The 18,766-nt window shown below is 19.3% G+C and overlaps 5 protein-coding genes across 5 annotated transcripts, besides 20 other annotated features; 2 read left to right on the top strand and 3 right to left on the bottom strand. All coding sequences in view use genetic code 6, as the record gives it.

Annotated features, from left to right (window-relative positions):
* Positions 1-743: 743 nt before the first annotated feature.
* Positions 744-807: a microsatellite.
* A 116-nt stretch (positions 808-923) lies between these two features.
* IMG5_168650 (morn domain repeat protein) lies at positions 924-2,552 on the bottom strand (the record flags this gene model as incomplete). Its single annotated transcript, XM_004030017.1, has 6 exons — positions 924-1,104; positions 1,149-1,592; positions 1,638-1,776; positions 1,826-2,002; positions 2,066-2,197; positions 2,254-2,552. 6 exons carry the CDS (start codon positions 2,550-2,552, stop codon positions 1,027-1,029), a joined length of 1,269 nt encoding a protein of 422 aa, XP_004030065.1. The 3' UTR covers positions 924-1,026.
* Positions 1,095-1,137: a microsatellite.
* Positions 1,118-1,147: a microsatellite.
* Positions 2,553-2,646: 94 nt separating the features above from the next.
* Positions 2,647-2,690: a microsatellite.
* A 686-nt stretch (positions 2,691-3,376) lies between these two features.
* Positions 3,377-3,425: a microsatellite.
* A 504-nt stretch (positions 3,426-3,929) lies between these two features.
* Positions 3,930-3,967: a microsatellite.
* An 88-nt stretch (positions 3,968-4,055) lies between these two features.
* Positions 4,056-4,111: a microsatellite.
* A 352-nt stretch (positions 4,112-4,463) lies between these two features.
* Positions 4,464-4,541: a microsatellite.
* A 15-nt stretch (positions 4,542-4,556) lies between these two features.
* Positions 4,557-4,598: a microsatellite.
* A 70-nt stretch (positions 4,599-4,668) lies between these two features.
* Positions 4,669-4,759: a microsatellite.
* Positions 4,674-4,751: a microsatellite.
* Positions 4,697-4,747: a microsatellite.
* On the top strand, positions 4,758-6,743 carry IMG5_168640 (hypothetical protein; the record flags this gene model as incomplete). Its single annotated transcript, XM_004030016.1, has 1 exon — positions 4,758-6,743. The coding sequence occupies one exon, from the start codon at positions 4,758-4,760 to the stop codon at positions 6,741-6,743; it is 1,986 nt and encodes a 661-aa protein (XP_004030064.1).
* A 246-nt stretch (positions 6,744-6,989) lies between these two features.
* Positions 6,990-7,039: a microsatellite.
* Positions 7,040-7,335: 296 nt separating this feature from the next.
* Positions 7,336-7,377: a microsatellite.
* Positions 7,378-7,532: 155 nt separating this feature from the next.
* Positions 7,533-7,573: a microsatellite.
* Positions 7,574-9,000: 1,427 nt separating this feature from the next.
* Positions 9,001-9,039: a microsatellite.
* A 998-nt stretch (positions 9,040-10,037) lies between these two features.
* IMG5_168630 (hypothetical protein) lies at positions 10,038-12,629 on the bottom strand (the record flags this gene model as incomplete). The annotated part of the gene is made up of 4 exons (XM_004030015.1): positions 10,038-10,340; positions 10,391-12,052; positions 12,096-12,379; positions 12,593-12,629. 4 exons carry the CDS (start codon positions 12,627-12,629, stop codon positions 10,038-10,040), a joined length of 2,286 nt encoding a protein of 761 aa, XP_004030063.1.
* Positions 12,626-13,512, bottom strand: IMG5_168620 (hypothetical protein; the record flags this gene model as incomplete). Its single annotated transcript, XM_004030014.1, has 5 exons — positions 12,626-12,844; positions 12,900-13,032; positions 13,133-13,266; positions 13,294-13,411; positions 13,472-13,512. 5 exons carry the CDS (start codon positions 13,510-13,512, stop codon positions 12,626-12,628), a joined length of 645 nt encoding a protein of 214 aa, XP_004030062.1.
* A 1,332-nt stretch (positions 13,513-14,844) lies between these two features.
* Positions 14,845-14,891: a microsatellite.
* Positions 14,848-14,899: a microsatellite.
* Positions 14,900-15,039: 140 nt separating this feature from the next.
* Positions 15,040-15,079: a microsatellite.
* Positions 15,080-15,293: 214 nt separating this feature from the next.
* Positions 15,294-15,333: a microsatellite.
* Positions 15,334-16,339: 1,006 nt separating this feature from the next.
* Positions 16,340-18,598, top strand: IMG5_168610 (hypothetical protein; the record flags this gene model as incomplete). The annotated part of the gene is made up of 2 exons (XM_004030013.1): positions 16,340-16,439; positions 16,557-18,598. The coding sequence occupies 2 exons, from the start codon at positions 16,340-16,342 to the stop codon at positions 18,596-18,598; spliced, it is 2,142 nt and encodes a 713-aa protein (XP_004030061.1).
* Positions 18,599-18,766: the final 168 nt, after the last annotated feature.

The following is an 18,766-nucleotide window of genomic DNA, read 5'->3' as shown; positions in this document are numbered from 1 at the left end:
AAATCATTAGAAATAGTTCTTTTCTTTGCAGGAATGTTTAAAAATTAATGTCTGGATAGGGAAAAATTGCTTTCAAATATTTTAGGGATAAATGATATTATAGAATTTGAATTTGTGAATTGCTAAAAGGTTAACTTTTAAGAAGAGTTAGGCTTTTATTTGGAACAAATTATGGGAAGTTTAAAACCTTATTGTAAGATAGAAAATTAATAATTATTAGAAAAAATATAGAATTTGGTTTTGAAATCTTTAAAAGATAAGGATAATTTATTTGATGAATAATATTAGAAGTCGTTTATTGAAGAATTATTTAGGGAATTTTTGGCAAATAATAATGAGACTTTGGATGATTTAGAAAAGTTTTTTGTATTATTAGAAGGAGTTTAAGACATTTAAAATGCTTTTTAGAAAGCTTATAATAATTAAAAAGAATTTTTTAGTGATGTATAGATTTATGGTTTTGGAGATTTTAAAAAGTAAATTGAATTTTTTTTTTAAAATAATTTGGATTGTTTTTTGGATGGAGAAAATCATTTTAAGTTTAATCTTTAGTATTTTATTTTTATACCAGGAAAAATTATTTTTGGAGTTTGTTTTCTTTAAAATTCTTAATGTAATAAACCTTTGATTTTATTTTGTGATTTCAACAAAAATTGTGAATAGTATTTTGAAGTTATTACAAATTTATTAGAGGATAAATAATGTTTTTAATCTGATTTTCAAAATAATGAAACTTAATAGAAAATAATTTATAACTAAAAAGAAGAAAATAATAATATTTAACTATAGAATATAAATAATAATTTAATATTTAAAAATATTAAAATAAATGAATAGCAAGTAGAAATAATAATATAAAAAACAAAAGAACAATTTTCAATAAAAGGGGAATATAAACATAAAATAAAAAAATTAAAAAAATTATGAAAAATAAATAAAAAATTTAATTAAACAAAAAAAACGAAATAAAATAAAAAAATAAACATTAGTATATTTTAACATTTTATATAAAATTATATAAAATTTTCAAATAGCATCATTTTTGACAACCATATCATTTTGTAAAAATCCTTCATAGACTGTTCCATCAACTTTAATAAATTACTAAAAAAATTATAATAAATAAATAAATAAAATAAATAAAATACCCCAAATCCATTCATTTTATCAGCTTTCCATTCTCCAATGAAGGTTTCTCCTGTTTTCCATTTATATATACCTTTACCTTATCTTATTCCATTAGCCCAATATCCCTCATAAACATCTTATGAAGCGAATTAGTATTAACCTCTTCCACTTTTGACTCCTTGTTTCCATTCGCCAGAATAAATATCTCCATTTTATATAGTCATAGTACCTAACCCATGAATTTTATCATTTTAGAATTCTCCTTCATATAAATCTCCATTTGCATATTAAATAACTCCAACACCACTTTTCTCACCTTCTTTGAATTCCCCTTAATAAACATCTCCATTTGCACTATTAAATTAGCCCATTCCATTCATGTAATCTCTTAACCAATCTCCTTCAAATCTTCCTCCATCTTTAAAAAAGTAAATTCCATAACCTTATTTAACACCATCAAACCACTTTTATTTATATTTTTAAATTTAAAATTAAAAAAATTATTTTACCTCTCCTTCATATCTATCTTTATTCGCATAATTCATTGTTCCTTTACCGTTTGCTAAATCTCTTTACCATTCTCCTTCATATTATGCGCCTGAAGAATAATACAATATTCCAAAACCTGATTTGAAACCATTTTCCCATCTTTTTTTTGTTATTTTAATAAAAAATAATTAATAGCTTTCTTATTTACTCTCCTTCATATTTATCACCAAATGCATAATAGTAAGTACCTTTCCCATGTCTTTCACCATTTTTCCATAATCCTTCATATTTCTCACCTGTTGTTTTGTATATATATATTCCCCTGTTTTCCTTTTTGTCTTCAAACCATTCCCCTTCATAAAAATTTCCGTTGGAATAATAATAACTAATTTTTATTTTTATTTTTCAGAAAAATAATTATTTTTATTGAAATTGCTATTTTTTTTACGATCCAATACCATGCTTATAGCCATTCTACAATTCTCCTTCATAAATTTCACCTATAGTAAAAATATAAATACCTTTTCCATTGAAAATGTCATCTTTCCAATCGCCTAAATATTGATCACCATTTGGATATCTACAAAAGAAAATATTAAAAGCTATAAATAAAGATAAAGTATAATAAATATTTACGTATAGATTCCTTTTCCTTATTTTATTGTGTCATTTGACATTTGACCTATATAGCTAGCGCCATCAGCATAAGTAACTTTTTTGAAATTATCTTTTTAGGAAGCATTTTTAAGATACTTTTCATAAAAATCGTTTATTAATTTATCTTTTTTTTCATTTATAAATTGCTTTTCTTTATCAGGTTAAAAGGCTTTTCTGGGAGGAGAGTTTTAAGGATAAGGGGAAACCTAAGAATTTTAAGCAAATAAATGAGGTGAAGCACTTTCAAATAAGGAAGGTTTTAAATAAGAAACTGACATTATAATAAATTAATAAAGTAAATAAAAATTTATTTAATAAAAAAAAAAAAAATATGAATATTTATTTTTCTAAAAAAAAATTGATATTAAAATAAATTATAATATTTCAATTAATTAAAATAATACAATTAATAAAAAAACAAACAAAAAATATGAAAATAGATGATATAAGAACTGAAAATAAAATAGATATATAAAAATTAGTTAGATTAAATAATTTTATTTTTTTGATGTTAGCAATATGTACACATAGAGTTTATTCATAAGACGATTGTTAAGATTAGAATTCCGAGAAATTCCTAAATTGGATTTTATATGGAAATTCAATCATTTTTGCAATAATTTTTGTCTTTATACTTCTTTCTAAATTTTCAATTATACACAATATAATGTAAGCATGTGGTGCTGTTTGTGTAACAATATAAACATTTGTATTTTTAGGAGCTTTTTTTATTTTCAATTTAATTACTATGTTTTTTGGAATTCAATAATATTTCTTTAAATAAAAATCTTAATGCAAAGAGTTATAACTGTTTAATATGGTCTGTGCTTATATTTATCTCGTTTGGATATTTACGATTACTTATAATTATATATATTAGTTTATTATTAATAAATGTTTTCCAGAAGATAATTCAAGATACTCATAACTTTTATATAATAGTAAAGTGCAATAATAAAAAAAGTGAATGTTAATTTTAATTTATAAAATTTTTAATGTAATTATATTTTTTGATTATGTTTATTTTGTACTTTTTTAAATTTAATTCTTAATTTATGTTTTTAATCATGAATTTTTACTTTTATTTATTTATGATTAAAAAAAATATATTAAAAAATATTTTATTATTTTAAATAATATATAAATATTTTTTAATTTTTATTATTAAATATTTAAATAAAAATATTATAATTTTATAAATAATCATAAATATTTTTTTTATATTATTAATATGTTTTATTTATATATTTTTATAAAGTAATATTTATTGTAATTTATATTAAATTCAAATAAATATAATTATTTTTTTGTTTTTTGTTTTTTTTTTAAAAATATATATAATAACTGTAAAGTGGATTTTTTATCATAAAATATAAATTTAAATAATACAATATTATCATATTCAATATTAAACAATTCGAAATAATTAAAATTAATTTTATTTTTATTATAATTATTATAAAAAAAAACCTATTCATTTAATTAATTAATTAATATAAATAATTATATTTAATTTAACTTTTTTAATTTTTTTTTTATATTTAGTCTATTTAAATAGAAATAAATCTTTTTTATTACTATTTGAATAAATTAAGTAAAAGATAATATTCTTTTTTAGTTATTAAGATTTTTTTAGCTATAATTTTTTATGAACAAAAATAAATATATTTTAATAAAATAAAATTTCTTTAATTTCTAATTAGTAATATTTTTTAATATTATAAAAGATATTTTATATATTATAAATTATAAATATATATTATATTTTTTTATTAAGGACAAATATATTTTTTGAAATAAATTTGTAAATATTTATTTTAAATATATTGAATATATTATAAAAATTTAACTTAAAATGTATTTTTTTTGTAAATTATTTTTAAAACTAATAATACTTTTTAATGTATTTTTAAAAAAAATCAATCAATAATATTATAAACTATTAAAGTAAAACATTTTTAAATATATGCATAGATTTAAAAGCTTTTTTTATCGATTTTTTTTTTTTAAATATAATATTATTATATTCGAAATTTTACTTATAAAAAAATTTTTATTTTATAAATAATTTGTTTAATATCAAAATAAAGAAATTTTATTTATGGATATTCTTTTAAGTTTAAAATTTCCTATAGTTTAAATATTTAAAATATTTAGAAGGTATTAACATAATTTAAATATGCAATACTTATATACTATATATATATATATATATATATATATATATATATATATTTATATATTTATATATTTATATATATAATATAAATTTTTATTAATTATATTTAAAAATAATATTAAATCGTATTTAAAATAATTTAAATTATTACTTATATATGATTAAATTTTATATATTTGAATTTAATTAAGAATTTTATAAAATATTTTTTTACTTTTATAAAATATTTAAAATTATATTTCGTAAAATATTTAAAAATTATTTAAAATTAAAAATTTAAAAAAATATTTAAAAAAATTTAAAAATGGGATAAACCTAATAATCTCAAATAGTATACGCTATACCGTTCGGCTCGAAAAATCCTGGCGAATCTCATATATATAAAAACGCAAATACTTTCGAATGCTTACATTTTAAGCCTGAGATACATATAAACACTTTATAAGACGTAATCGAAAGTGGTCACAAATAATTTGCATAATCAGATTTTGTAGGAAGTTATGATAAATAAACTGGAAAATACTAATATGTTAAATACAATTAAGTCTATAATGAAGCAAAAGCTTTAGGATCTGCAGTACAATAAATGAAATTATTCAATGAAATTCATGAATATAAGGATTTTAAAATGAAGATAATAGGAATATATTCTAAAAACAGAACAGAATGGAATGTTACAGATATGGCCTGTGTCCTTTATGGGTATACTACGGTACCTTTATATGATACTTTTGGGTCTGAATCAATTTCTCATGTACTCTAAAATTCTTCTATTAGTTCTTTATTTTGCTCATAATAATCAGCTGAAATAATACTTAAAACTGAAAAATTACATTTACTGAAAAATCTTATTCTTTATGATAAAATTGAAGAAGCTTTAATAGAAAAAATAAAGTAAAAAGGACTCAATTATTATGATTACGAATAATTGATTTGCACAGGAAATGCAAATATCCTTCCTCTAGCAACTCTAAAGCCTGATGATATATTTACTTTTAGTTATACATCTGGAACAACTGGATTACCTAAAGGAGCAATGTTGTCTCATAAAAATTTAGTAGCTGCATTATCAAATTTTAAATTAGGTTAACTTAAATTCCATTAAAATGATGTTTAAATGTGTTATTTACCGCTTGCACATATCATGTAAAGAGGTTTAAATATTGGTTCTTGGTATACAGGTATGAAAATAGCCTTTTTCGGAGGAAATATTCAAAAATTAAAAGAAGACTTTTAGGTGATTCGCCCTACTGTATTCGTTTCTGTACCAAGATTATTTAACAGATTTTATGATTTAATTTAGGAATAATTCAAATAATAAACAGGATTTGCAAATAAATTAATTGAAAATGGAATAAATACTAAATTGGAAAACTTAAAAAATACAAATAGTTTAAAACACTATTTATACGACACTTTAGTATTTAACAAAATAAAAAATATCTTTGGAGGAAGAATAAAAATATGTATTACAGCCTCTGCCCCATTATCTAAAGTAGTTTTAGATTTCTTCAAAATTGCTCTTGGTGCGCCTTTTCTTGAAATTTATGGATAAACAGAAGGTACTGGTTTCGAATTTATAACATAGATTGAAGATAAAGAATCAGGACATGTAGGAGGTGTGTGTAATTCTTTAGAATTAAAATTAGTCGATGTCCCTGATATGAATTATTTTTCTACAGATAAAGATGAATAAGGAAATGCTACACCCAGAGGTGAAATTTGTGTTAGAGGACCTACTGTTTTTGCAGGATATTATAAAGATGAAGAAAAAACAAAGGAAACTATTGATGATGATGGATGGCTTCATTCAGGTGATGTTGGATAAATTTTACCTAATGGGGCTTTGAAAATTATTGATAGAAAGAAAAACATATTCAAATTAAGTCAAGGTGAATATGTTGCTCCTGAAAAAGTAGAAAATATTTATTAAAGAGCTAGAGGAGTTGCTGAAATTTTTGTTTATGGTGATTCTTTGTAAAATTATTGTGTGGCTATTATCGTTCCTAACCCTGATGAAATTAAAAAAATCGCAAAAGAACTAAATATCTAGAGTGATGATGTCAATACTTTATGCGCAAATGAATAAATGATTAATTTTTATTAAAAAAGCATATTTGATTAGGGAAAAAAAGAAGGTCTAGCTACTTTTGAATAAGCTATTAAAGTTTATTTAGAACCAGTTTCTATGCTTATTCATGAATGTTTAACCAGCAGTTTTAAACTTCAAAGAAATAAAGCAAAGATACATTTTAAAAATGTTATTTAATAATTATATTCAAAGAAATGATTCTTATGACTTTTTTTTATTAAATATTATTATTTTAATATTTAGTTTAGTTTTTTTTTTCTTTTTTCTTTTTTTGATAATATAAAATAATTTGATTTAAATTTATATTTTTAATGAGCATTTTTAAATAATTTTATTTATACCACACAATTTATTTTTTATATATTTATTTTTAAAAAAAGAAATTTAATAATAATTACTTATATAGCTTTTAAAAGGTTGAAATTATTTTATAAAATGAATATTAATAATCCTTATTATATTATAATAATGTTTTTTAATTAAATAATGCTTATAATAAAATTCTAAATAATTAACATATATATTTATTAATCCTTTAAATTAAAATTAATATTAATAATATATTAGCGAAATTTATTATTTTTACCAAAATTATTTATTTTTTTAAAAAAAATTGTTTTTATTTATGTCATTTTGGATTTAAATTTTTGCTAATTTAAATTGTATTAATTTAATATGCTTATTTTCATTAAAAAAAAAAATAAAAAAAAAAAGAATATTTAATCTTTTTCAAAATAACTAGATAAAAGAAAAAAAATGATTGTTTGGATGTTTTTTAATTAAAATTAACATAATCAAAAAAAAGAAAATAAGAAATAAAAAGAAAATAATCGGTAAGAAATATAGAATTAATAATATAAAATTAATATAGTTCCTGAAAAAAAAAAAAAAAAGCCGTAAATTATAAAGTAAATAAAACGATTTAATGTAAAAAGCATTTTAGATAATAAAGAAATACAAAAATATTTAATAAAAATGTTATTCTTATTGTTAATTTAAATTATTTTGTTACTGATTTAAATTATTTTAGCAAATATAATATAAGAAATAAAGTATTTTTAGAATCAAAATATTTCAGTTTTATATTTAAATATAGCTCTATTTATAATATGCTTTTTTGCATTAATTTTCCTTGAAAAATAAATAAGTGTATTGCCTTTTAACTTTTTTTTTTTTTTAATATTTTTAATTACTTTATTTTATATATTTTCTTATTTAATGAACTAATAATAGACGTTATTTATATTAATAACGTTATGTCCTTTTGTATTTACAGTAATTATATTTATGATTATTATTTTTATTTTGAAAAAATAAATAAAATTTTAAATAGTTTTTTTATTTATATTTGCTAATTATGTATTGTTATTATTTTAATTTAGTAAAAAATTAAAAATAGTTTATTATAAACTATTGTAATTATGCTGTTTTTAGGTTTATTTTCATTCTAATTAAATTTCTTGATTACCAAAACTTATTATAAATTAAATAAATTAGATAATATTTAAAATTTAGATTTTATAATTCCATCTTTGAGAATATACAAATAATTATTTTCACTTAATATTTTTAAACCAAAAAAAATTATATATAATGATATTTATTTAATTTATTAAATTTTTCTTTATTGATATAAATTAATACTAATTGACATAATTCTTTTTATAATATTCTAAATATTAAAAAAATTAAATTATATATTATTATAATTAATTAATTTTAATATTTATTTATATAAAATATAAATTTTAATTAATAAAAGCATTTCTTTTTAATTCACATTTAATATTTTTTTTTATAATTGCTTATTTTTACACTGTAATATCTAAAAATACAATAAAAAAAAAACGTCAATGGTCCGTTTTTCTATATTTTTTTTGTTAATTATGTTTTTCAATAAAAAATTCATAAAAAGCAAAGTTAATAAGTAATATTTTTAAATTTGTAATTTTTATTTGAAATAATTATTCTTTTTATAAGCCTAAAAAATATAAATATTATTTAAGGAAGGTACATTAAAATATAATTTTATTTTTAATCAAATCAAGCTATATAAAAAATGTATAAATATATGGAAACTTAATAATTTAAAAAGAAAACTACTAAAATTAATTTAAATATATAAATAATTATAATAATAATCACAATGAAATATATAAAAAACTAATATCACTAATAATTTAAAAAATATAAATTAAATATGCAAACAAAACTTACATTTATAAGTGTTTATTTCGAATTCTATATTGAAACAAATTACAAAATAAATTAAAAAAAATCTATTAAAAAAAGAAATAAAAAATAAATATTAAACTCTAAATTATTTTAAAATTTTTAAATAAGTGAATAAATAATTATTTTTCAAAAAAAAAAAAAAAATACTCTGTAAAGAATAAAACAAGTAATAACTCATGTAATTTAATTATACAAATCAAATCATATAACCTAAAAAAATTTTAAAAAATAATAATACAATTTAATAAAATAATGATACTATATAAAATAAATAAAATTTTTAGCAATTATTCAAGTTAAATAAAATTAATCCTATAATATAACAAATATCAACCCCTTAAAAGTTCTAAGAAGTAATAAACACAACATTGAAAAAAACAATTCATAAAATCGGGTAATTAAAAATGAAAATAATTTTACTTTTTAATAAAATGAAGAAAATAGTATGATAAAAAAACTGGAATAATTAAAAATAGACAATCTTATTCTTTAATAATAAAATAAGGAAAACGAAATCTAATAATTAGAAAAAAATATTGAAATTGAAAAACTTTAAGTCAAATTATTAGAAATAGAATAGTAAAATTTCGAAAAAGTATAAGAATTAGAGTAATAATTATAAAAACTTCAATAAGAAAATTAAAATCTAGTTCATTAAAATTCAAGTTTTTTTTAAGAAAATGAAAAGAATTCATATAAAGATAAAACTATTGATGAATTGAAAGAAAATTTATAAATAAAGCAAAAACTTCTCCTTAAATTATAAAAGAAAAATGATTAATATGAAAAACAAATGTTAGAATTTACAAAAATGTAAAATTTATTAAAAGAATAAAACACTTAAAATGAGAAACTATATTAAAAAGTGAAAGAATATGAAGTAAAAATAGCATTTTTAATTAAAAAAAATGAAGAAAAGCCAATTAATAATGAAAGAATGATTGAATTGGAAGAAAAATGTGATAACTTAGAAAAAGAATTAGACAGTTTTTTGAATAAAATGAGAGAAATCGATGATGAAAAAAATAGAATTTTTCAAGAAAATCTTCATTTATATGAACTTTTAAGAATGAGAAATGCTGAATTAAATAAAATGAGTTATTTTGAAGAGAAAATATAATGAAAAAAAACAAATAATATTATATTAAATTTAAAATAAATAATTAAAGGTTCAAAAATTATAAATGAATTTTAATAATATAAATAAACTTTTTTTTTTTTTTATTGAATAAATAGTATTTTTTACATTATAATTTTTCAATTAGATTTTTTGTAATATTTTAACCATCTTTTTATATTTATATATTTTTAAGGTTCAAAAAAGGCTAATTTTTATAATTTTTCATAAATTTCATCATCTTTTGGTCCTTTAGTATACCCGTCATTATTAAAGAAGTTTTTATTTAATAATTCTTCGTTTATATTATTTAAAAAGCTTTCATCTTCATTTTAAAAAGAATATGTATTTATTTTTTATTCAAGTTTTTCTTCATATTTTGATATAGGTATTTCATTTTCTTTTTTGAGGAATATGATAAGATTTTTTATTGTAAATTTTCCCTTTTTTTTACATATATATATATATGAATTATAAAATAATTTTTTCTTACTAATCTAATTCCATCTCTGCTTCTAATATCGATTTCTCCTTTTTAAATTTCTTCTTTTCCAACAACGCCAATATAGTTAAAATGATGCCAGTTTCTAACTTTTTTTCCCAAAGAATCATCTGAAACATCAACTTAAGCTTCAAATCCTTCTTTTTGTATAATCTAAAAAATATTCTTGGCGTAATCTTCACCACTTTTATCTACACTAATAACCACAAATTAAAAAGGAGAAATCCAAAAAGGCCATTTTCCAGCATTTTATTCACAAAGAATTCCTAAAAATCTTTCAAAAGATCCTATAACAGCCCTATGGAGTATTACAGGTCTTAAAAATCCCTATTTTAGTCCTTTTTCTTAAATAGAAGTATCTTATGCTCTATATTATAAATTAAATCTTTCTGGTAAATTAAAATCTAATTAAACAGTACCACATTAAAAGTTTCTATCATGCGTATCATGTAAAGAAACATCGATTTTCGGTCCATAAAAAGCCCCATCTTTTTATTTAATAATAAAAGGTTTATTGAATTTTTCTAAGGCCAAAACTAATTATTTTTCTGCTTATTCCCATATTTCTTCACTTCCTATATAATTTTCAGGTCTTGTAGATAGTGCTAGTGAATATTAAAATCCAAAGAGTGAATAAAAAAAATCTAAAAAATCCAAAAAATCAAAAATTTCATCCTATATTTACTCCAGTGTACAAAAAATATGGCCATCATCTTATTAAAATCTTCTTACTCTAGTTAATCCTGAAAGACTTCCTTATATTTCATTTCTATGTAAAACTCCGAAATCTGCAAATCTTAAAGGTAGTTCTTTATAGGATCTTTATATTGAAGAAAACATCAAACAATGTCCAGGACAATTCATGGGCTTTAAACCAAGAACTTCGTCATCATTTTTAATAACGAACATGTTTTCTTTATATTTATCCCAGTGTCCTGATATTTTCCAAAGGTCACAATTGTATAAATTAGGAGTTATTACTTCTTAGTAATTTCTCAGTTTATATTATTTGCGTAATGTTTCCATTATTTTGTTATATATATGTGCACCTTGAGGGAAAAAAAAAGCACTTCCTGCTGCATAACCATTAAAGTTGAATAAATTTTGGTTTTTTCCGATATTTCGGTGGTCTCTTTATGCTTTTTCTTGTTCCCTTTTTAAAAATTCAGTTAATAGGGATTCTTTTGGGAATGAAATTCCATAAACTCTTTGTAAAGATTAATTTTTTTTATCTGAAAGCCAGTAGGAGGATGAATTTTTTTATAATTTAAATGCTTTTATATAGCCTGAGTTTGGTATGTGAGGTCCTGTGCATAAATCAATTAAATTTCCGCATTTATATACTGAAGCGTATCCGTTTTCTGGGATTTTTTCTTTAATTAATTTTAATTTGAATGTATTTTCTTTAAAAAGTTCTTTGCATTCATTTTTGTTTAAAAATATTCTTTCGAAAATATGCTTTTCTTTTATTGCTTTTTAAGCTATTTATTCTAGCTTTGGGTATTCTTCAGGAGTTAATTTAAATTAAGGATCATCTACATAAAAATCGTAAAAAAATCCATCTTTTACTGCTGGTCCTGTACATAATAATGCATTTGGATAAAGCTCTTCTAAAGAAAGACCAAGAATATGTGCTGTAGAATGCCAAAAAACCTTAATAAATGGTTTTAATTTTATATTAAATTGTATATTTTACTTATTGTCCTTCTTTTTCTTCAAAAGTAAAAAGCTCAAGCTTACAATCACCTTCGAAGTATGAATTTAAATCTATAAGTTCGTATTTATCATGATCATGGAAACAACATTCAGAATGCAATTCTTCTTCAGGATTTATAAGTAATCCTTATGTAAGTACGTTTGGATATTTTCTGGAATATTGAACTTTCGCTACTAGGGCTTTTTCGGATATATTTTTCGAGATTTTTCTAGCTATTTCTAGTGGGGTTGTACAAAATGCGTTTCCTGTTAATATTTTACCGTCTTTTAAAGTAATTTATATCTGAGGTTAGGAAGATGATTATAAAATATATTTTTACTATTAATATTTATTGATAAAATATTAATGTTTTTAGGATATTTTAAAGTAGGATCTATTTGTTAAAGTTTTTAACATTTTATTTTATTTTTGGATATTTTTTCTAATTAATTTTTTGTATATATACAAAAAAATACATATAAATAACATTAAAAAACTATATATTTGTTTAATTTTGTATTAAATATTTTTCATTTACTGTATTATACTTCTTATTTTTAAGTTTACTATTAATTTTGCTTTTTAATTTTTTGTAATTCAGATTATTCAATTAAATCAGAAAATTCATACTATAGTTAAGCTTAATTTTAGTTAGAAGTAAATAATTCATCATCGAAATCATAATCACTTTAATTATTTTATAATGAACTCCAAATATTTTAATTACTGATATCTCTTCTATATTTATTCTTTTTAATTTAATTTTTTATATATATATATATTTTAAAACAAAAAAAATAATACTCTTTCTAAACAAGTTAAAAACTTAGCACATTAAGTAGGTGTTAAAATAGTTCTAATATCATCAATAATATTTTCTAATTTTAAACTTTTGATTTGGATTTATTACTTTGTTTCTTAAAAATTATTAACGAGTCTATTTTAAAAATTAATTGCATATTTTATTTTATTTTATTTACTCTTCCAATTTATTTTTCTCATTAAAAATTCGCTTTTTAAATCTAAATATTTGTTACTTTTATTCGTTATTAAGGTCCAATTATTATAATAATTCCTATCTCCAAGGGCTTTCTTTCTCTTCTTTCTCAAGAGAATAATTATGATCTTCATTAAATAAACCATTGTCTATTAAAAAATAAATTATAAATGCCTTTGTATTTAAAGAAAAAAAACATACTTTCAGAAGAAGATTATAATAAATATCTATAATGAGTAGGTATGTAAATGTCAATAATTTATTTAAAAAAATAGTTAGCAACAGAAGTACGTTCTTTTCCATTAGAACCAAGTCTAAACTATTTAATTATTATTATATTTTTTTAATTTTTTATTAAAAAAATAAAATTAGTATTTACTCTTAATGAATCTAAAAGTAGATTTATTTCATTTTCTTCATAATTTGGTTTAGAAATACATTTTTCTATTTTTTCAAATAGTTATTATCTACCAAGTATAAATTTATTTAATATTTAAGATTAAGAATTTAATTTTATCAATTATTATTTGCTTTTTTCTAAGAGTTTTTTTGTTTTCTCTAAGTCATCTGATAATAATTAGACCTTTGTATATTTATTTATTTTTATTTATTATATTTATTTTACTTTTTATTCTAATAATTCTATATATACTTTTTTTCTTTTTCTGCTATTTTTTGCTGATTCTCTATTTTTAGCTAATTTTTAATTAAGTTTATCTGATTCTTCTTATTTTTGTTATTCTAGATTGATTTGTAACTTATTAATTGTTTAGAATTACATTTAATTATATTTTAAATTATTTTAAATAACAGATTATTAATTAAAAGATTCTTTGAAATTATTATTTTCTATTTCATTTAATACTTGTTTTTATTTTCTTTTTTTTAAATTAAAAAATTAAAAATTAATATATAATTATTATATAAAATTATTATTTCATTTGTAAAAAATAAGATATTTACTTTTATTACCTTTGATATTTTTAAGAATTTTATTTATTTTCATAAGGTGTAATAAGTGAATTTATTTTTTTAATATAAGTGTTTTTATAATTAAATAAATTCTTATTTTATTCTAAAATATATTCCGCATCATTATTTCCAAAGTTAATATATTCTTCTTATTTAGTTTAACTTTTTTTGGTTTTATATATATAAACATGTATGAAATAAAAAATTACAATTATATTTTTATTGTTAATCATTACTAACTTAGTTTTTTAAAATAGTATTATAATTTGTTTCCTACTTTATATTGTTATTTCCTTATTGATTCATATTTTGACTGTAATAATCTATTTAATCTTAATTATGATATAACATCTATTTGTTTAATTCTTCCAAATTATAACTATAGTTTTATTGTTGTAAGTTATCTTAATTCACTATATTAAATCCTTGATGAAGGCTTTTATAATAAAAAATGATTTATTATCTTTTTTAATACTTTTTATTTTACTTTTTATAATCATTTAGATAATTTATTATTGGATCATTGTCTATTATCTGTATAATATTTTCATCATATTCATTTTTATTCATTTTTATTAAAAATAAGATTAATATATAATTTATTGGTATTTTTTTTAATTATAAAAAAAAGTTTATTTTTATGTTTATTTTTTTTATATATATTGAAATCGGATAAATTAATAGGATTTATTATTTATTATTATTAGGATTATTATCAAATTTGAATTACGTAAATATATAATTACGTAATAACTTAAAAATATTATATAAATATAAATAATTATTTATTTTTATATTAATTTCATTAATTATTTATTTATTCATTTAATTTTTACTTTGATTGATGTATGTTTTGATTTTATATAAATACATTAGTTTCAAATTTATAAATATATTAAGATTACTTTTGGAAAAAAAAAAAATTAAAAGAAGATAAAATATAATTTAGAGAAAAATAATACATCACACAATAATTATATATATATATATATATATATATATATATATATATATAATTAATTATTTTAAAATTAATTTTAATTTTAATATAATAAAAATATAAATTAATATAAAATAAACATTTATATTTAATTTTAATTGCCATATATAAATTTATCATTTAATATTAAAAATTTATATAAAGATACTATTTTAAATATATAAAAATATTAATCATTCATTTTATTTAACAAAAACTAGCGAAATAACATATTTAATAGAAATAGATATATTATTTATTGATTTTTTTTATTATTTTTTATTATTTTTGATATATTATCAAATAACAATAAAAAGAATTTCATAATCCATCTTTTATTGAATTTTTTGTTTTTGTTGATAATTTTTTTTAAAATAATATTTACAAATAATAATTTATCAAAAATACTTTTAAGCATTTTTGAATTAATAAAAAACATGTTTTATAAGTTAGTTAGCCTAAAAAATCAAATAAATACCATGATGATAAATAAAAGTAATTAGAAATATAAAGATTAATATTAAATTAAAAAATATTTATTAGAATTAGATAATTTAGAGATTTATTTAAAAGGCATACTCAAAATAGAGATAAAGGATCTTTCAAGGAAAAGATAGATTAAATTAAATTGAAAAGGAAACATAAAAAAGTAAAGCAAAAAAATACATTATTATATCTGAAGAAAAATATATATTTTAGAATAAGCCAAATATTTGCAAAAAACAAACTTTTTATTATGGTAAAATTTTTTTTAGAGAAAAAATAAAATAAAAAGACATAAAAATAGATAAACTATGTGAATTAATAATTACTTTAAACAAAAAAAAAACCTGAAGAAGAAATAAGAATATTCATAGAAGAAAGTAAAAATAGAAGAAATTTTAAAAAATTAGTAAAAAATTCGTAAAAATATATAAGTAAGAAAATCTTTAATTAATATAAAAATATAATCAAAGAAGATGTTCAAGAATTAAAAAATATAATGAAATATTATTAATACAATTAAAAAAACAAATTTATAATTATCTTTCATAAAAAAAACCAGTTTTTAGTGTAAAAAGATACATAATTCTAGTATTAATAAATAAGATAGTTTAATTAAAAAGTAACTATTTGTACTTTTAGAAGACTCATGTAGAAGTAATAATAATTTTCTATAAAAATAGGAAAGTTAAAAAGAAAGAATAAGGAATTGATTTTTAATATATAAAAAAAACATTAAAATAATTAATTAAAGCAAATTTATATAATAATTTAATTATATCTAAATAAATAAATATTTAAAAAAATTTAAAAATGGAAGAATTCAGAAAAACTCTTCCTATCTACCAATTTAAAGAAAAAATAATTTAAATAATAAAAGATAATTTTTTTTCAATTATCACAGGTGACACAGGTTCAGGAAAGTCAACCTAACTCCCATAATACATTTTAGATAGTAGCGAATTATTTGAATAATAAAAATAATTATAAATAGAATATGAGTAAAAAAATAACATAAATCAGTCATAAGATCTTCAAAAATTAAAAATAGTAATCACACAACCCCGCCGAGTAGCCGCAATATCAATGGCAAAACGTATATGTGTTGAAAGAGGAGTTGAATTAGGTTCAGAAGTAGGATATTCAATAAGATTTGATGATAAAACATCATCAAAAACTCATTTAAGATACATGACAGATGGTATATTAGTGCGAGAATGTCTATAAGATCCCCTATTAATGAAATATCATATTGTAATATTAGACGAAGCCCATGAAAGGAGTCTTTTTACTGATATTTTGTTCGCTTTAATAAAATAGGCGGCTAAAAATCGTTAAGGATCTTTGAAATTAATTATTACTTCCGCAACTTTAAATACTTAGTAGTTTTCTAGATTTTTTGATAGTTGTCCTGTTTTAAAAATGAAAGGAAATTCATTTCCTGTTGAAATAAAATATGGACCATGTTTGGCGAATAAGAGAATCGATGAAAGTGTAAAAGCTGTTTTGAGAATTCATTTAAATGAAGGACCTGGGGATATTCTTGTTTTTTTAACTGGATCGGAAGAATGTGAAAAAGCAAGAAAATTTTGTATTGAAAAATTGCAAGAATTGCTAAGTAAAGGAAGAGAGATTCCGGGAATGCTTATTTTTGCGTTATACGGGTCTTTATAATAGGAAGAATAATAATAAGTGTTTTAGAAGGTTCCTGAAAATGTCCGAAAAGTAATTTTTTCAACTAATATAGCCGAAACTTCATTAACTATTGATAATATAGGCTTTGTAATTGACTGCGGATACGTAAAATAGAAATGCTTTAACCCCAAAACAGGTATGGATGCTCTTCTAATTGTTCCTATTTCGAAAGTTTAGGCGATTTAAAGAACTGGTAGAGCTGGGAGAACTTAAGAAGGAAAATGCTTGAGATTATATTCGAGTAAGTTTTATGAAGAAGAGATGAAAAATTAAACTTTACCGGAAATTTTGAGGGTTTCGTTAACTAATGTTATTTTGACTTTAAAATCAATGCAAATTCATGATGTTTTGAATTTCGATTATATGGAACATCCTTCTAAAGAAGCAATTTTTTAAGCTTTAAAATAATTAAGATTTCTAAAAGCTATTAAAGAGGATGGATTTGTGACTTTATTGGGATTAGAAATGAATAAATTCCCTTTAGAACCTTCTTATTCCAAGGCTTTGATCTCTTCATATTTTATGAATTGTCATTATGATGTTTTGAGGTTAGTCGCAGGACTTTCTTCAGAAAATATTTGGAGTAAACCGAGTAGAATTAGGGAGAATGAGTTTAAAATTTTCGAAAAAAATTTAAAGAAATATATGGATGTTGATAGTGGAGATCATAGGGGGTTGCTGAATATTATTGATGAATGGAAAAGAGGATTTAATGTACCTTTTATTAATGTAAGAGCTGCTAAATAAACTGAAAATATAGAAAATTAATTAAAAGATATAATAAAAACTATCAATTTTGATAAATGTAGGGAATTCTATGAAGATGATTTTTTGTTTTAGCTTTATTTACAAGCAGATAAGGAAACTAAAAGAAATAATAAATAGGATGAAAAATATTTAAATAAAAGCAATGTTAAAAATTAAAAATTTGGACTTACAAAAGATGAAATTTTCAGAATGGCGTTGACTACAGGTTTTTATTATAATAGTGCGAGAAAAATATAAAATGTGTAAGATGGAACGTATTTATTGTTATATCCAGAAGGAAATATAGTCGATATAGATCCTTTTAGTGTCTTTTCAATTGAAGAATAATACCCCCCGCATGTAATATTTACGGAATTAGGTGGAAATAATAATGTTAGAGGAGTTATGAGATTGATTTCGAAGGTAGAGCCTGAATGGATAAAACCTTATATTGAGTTTATTTAGAATATTGATTGCTTTAAGTTGGCGGGAATAAACAAAAGTAAAAATGAAAATGAAAATAATAATAATAAAATTGAATTTGCTTAATAATAAAAAGAATAAGTTTAAAATAGAGAAGAGAAAATTAAAGAAGCCAAAAAAAGATATTTAGAAAGGAAAAAAAAATGAAGATTTTTAATGTATGTGTATTATTTATTTATATAAAAAATTATTTTAATAAATATTATATATAATAGATATAAAAAACATTCTTATTTTTAATATTTAAAATAAAAAAAAATTAAAATATGTAAGAAAACGAAAATCTAAAAACAATAATAACAGCAATTCGATAAA

The sequence above is a fragment of the Ichthyophthirius multifiliis genome (assembly GCF_000220395.1).
Source record: "Ichthyophthirius multifiliis unplaced genomic scaffold scaff_1120509251248, whole genome shotgun sequence".
Lineage (NCBI taxonomy): Eukaryota > Ciliophora > Oligohymenophorea > Hymenostomatida > Ichthyophthirius > Ichthyophthirius multifiliis.
The sequence above is the reverse complement of the archived record's forward strand: the minus strand, read 5'-3'. Positions and strand labels throughout refer to the sequence as shown.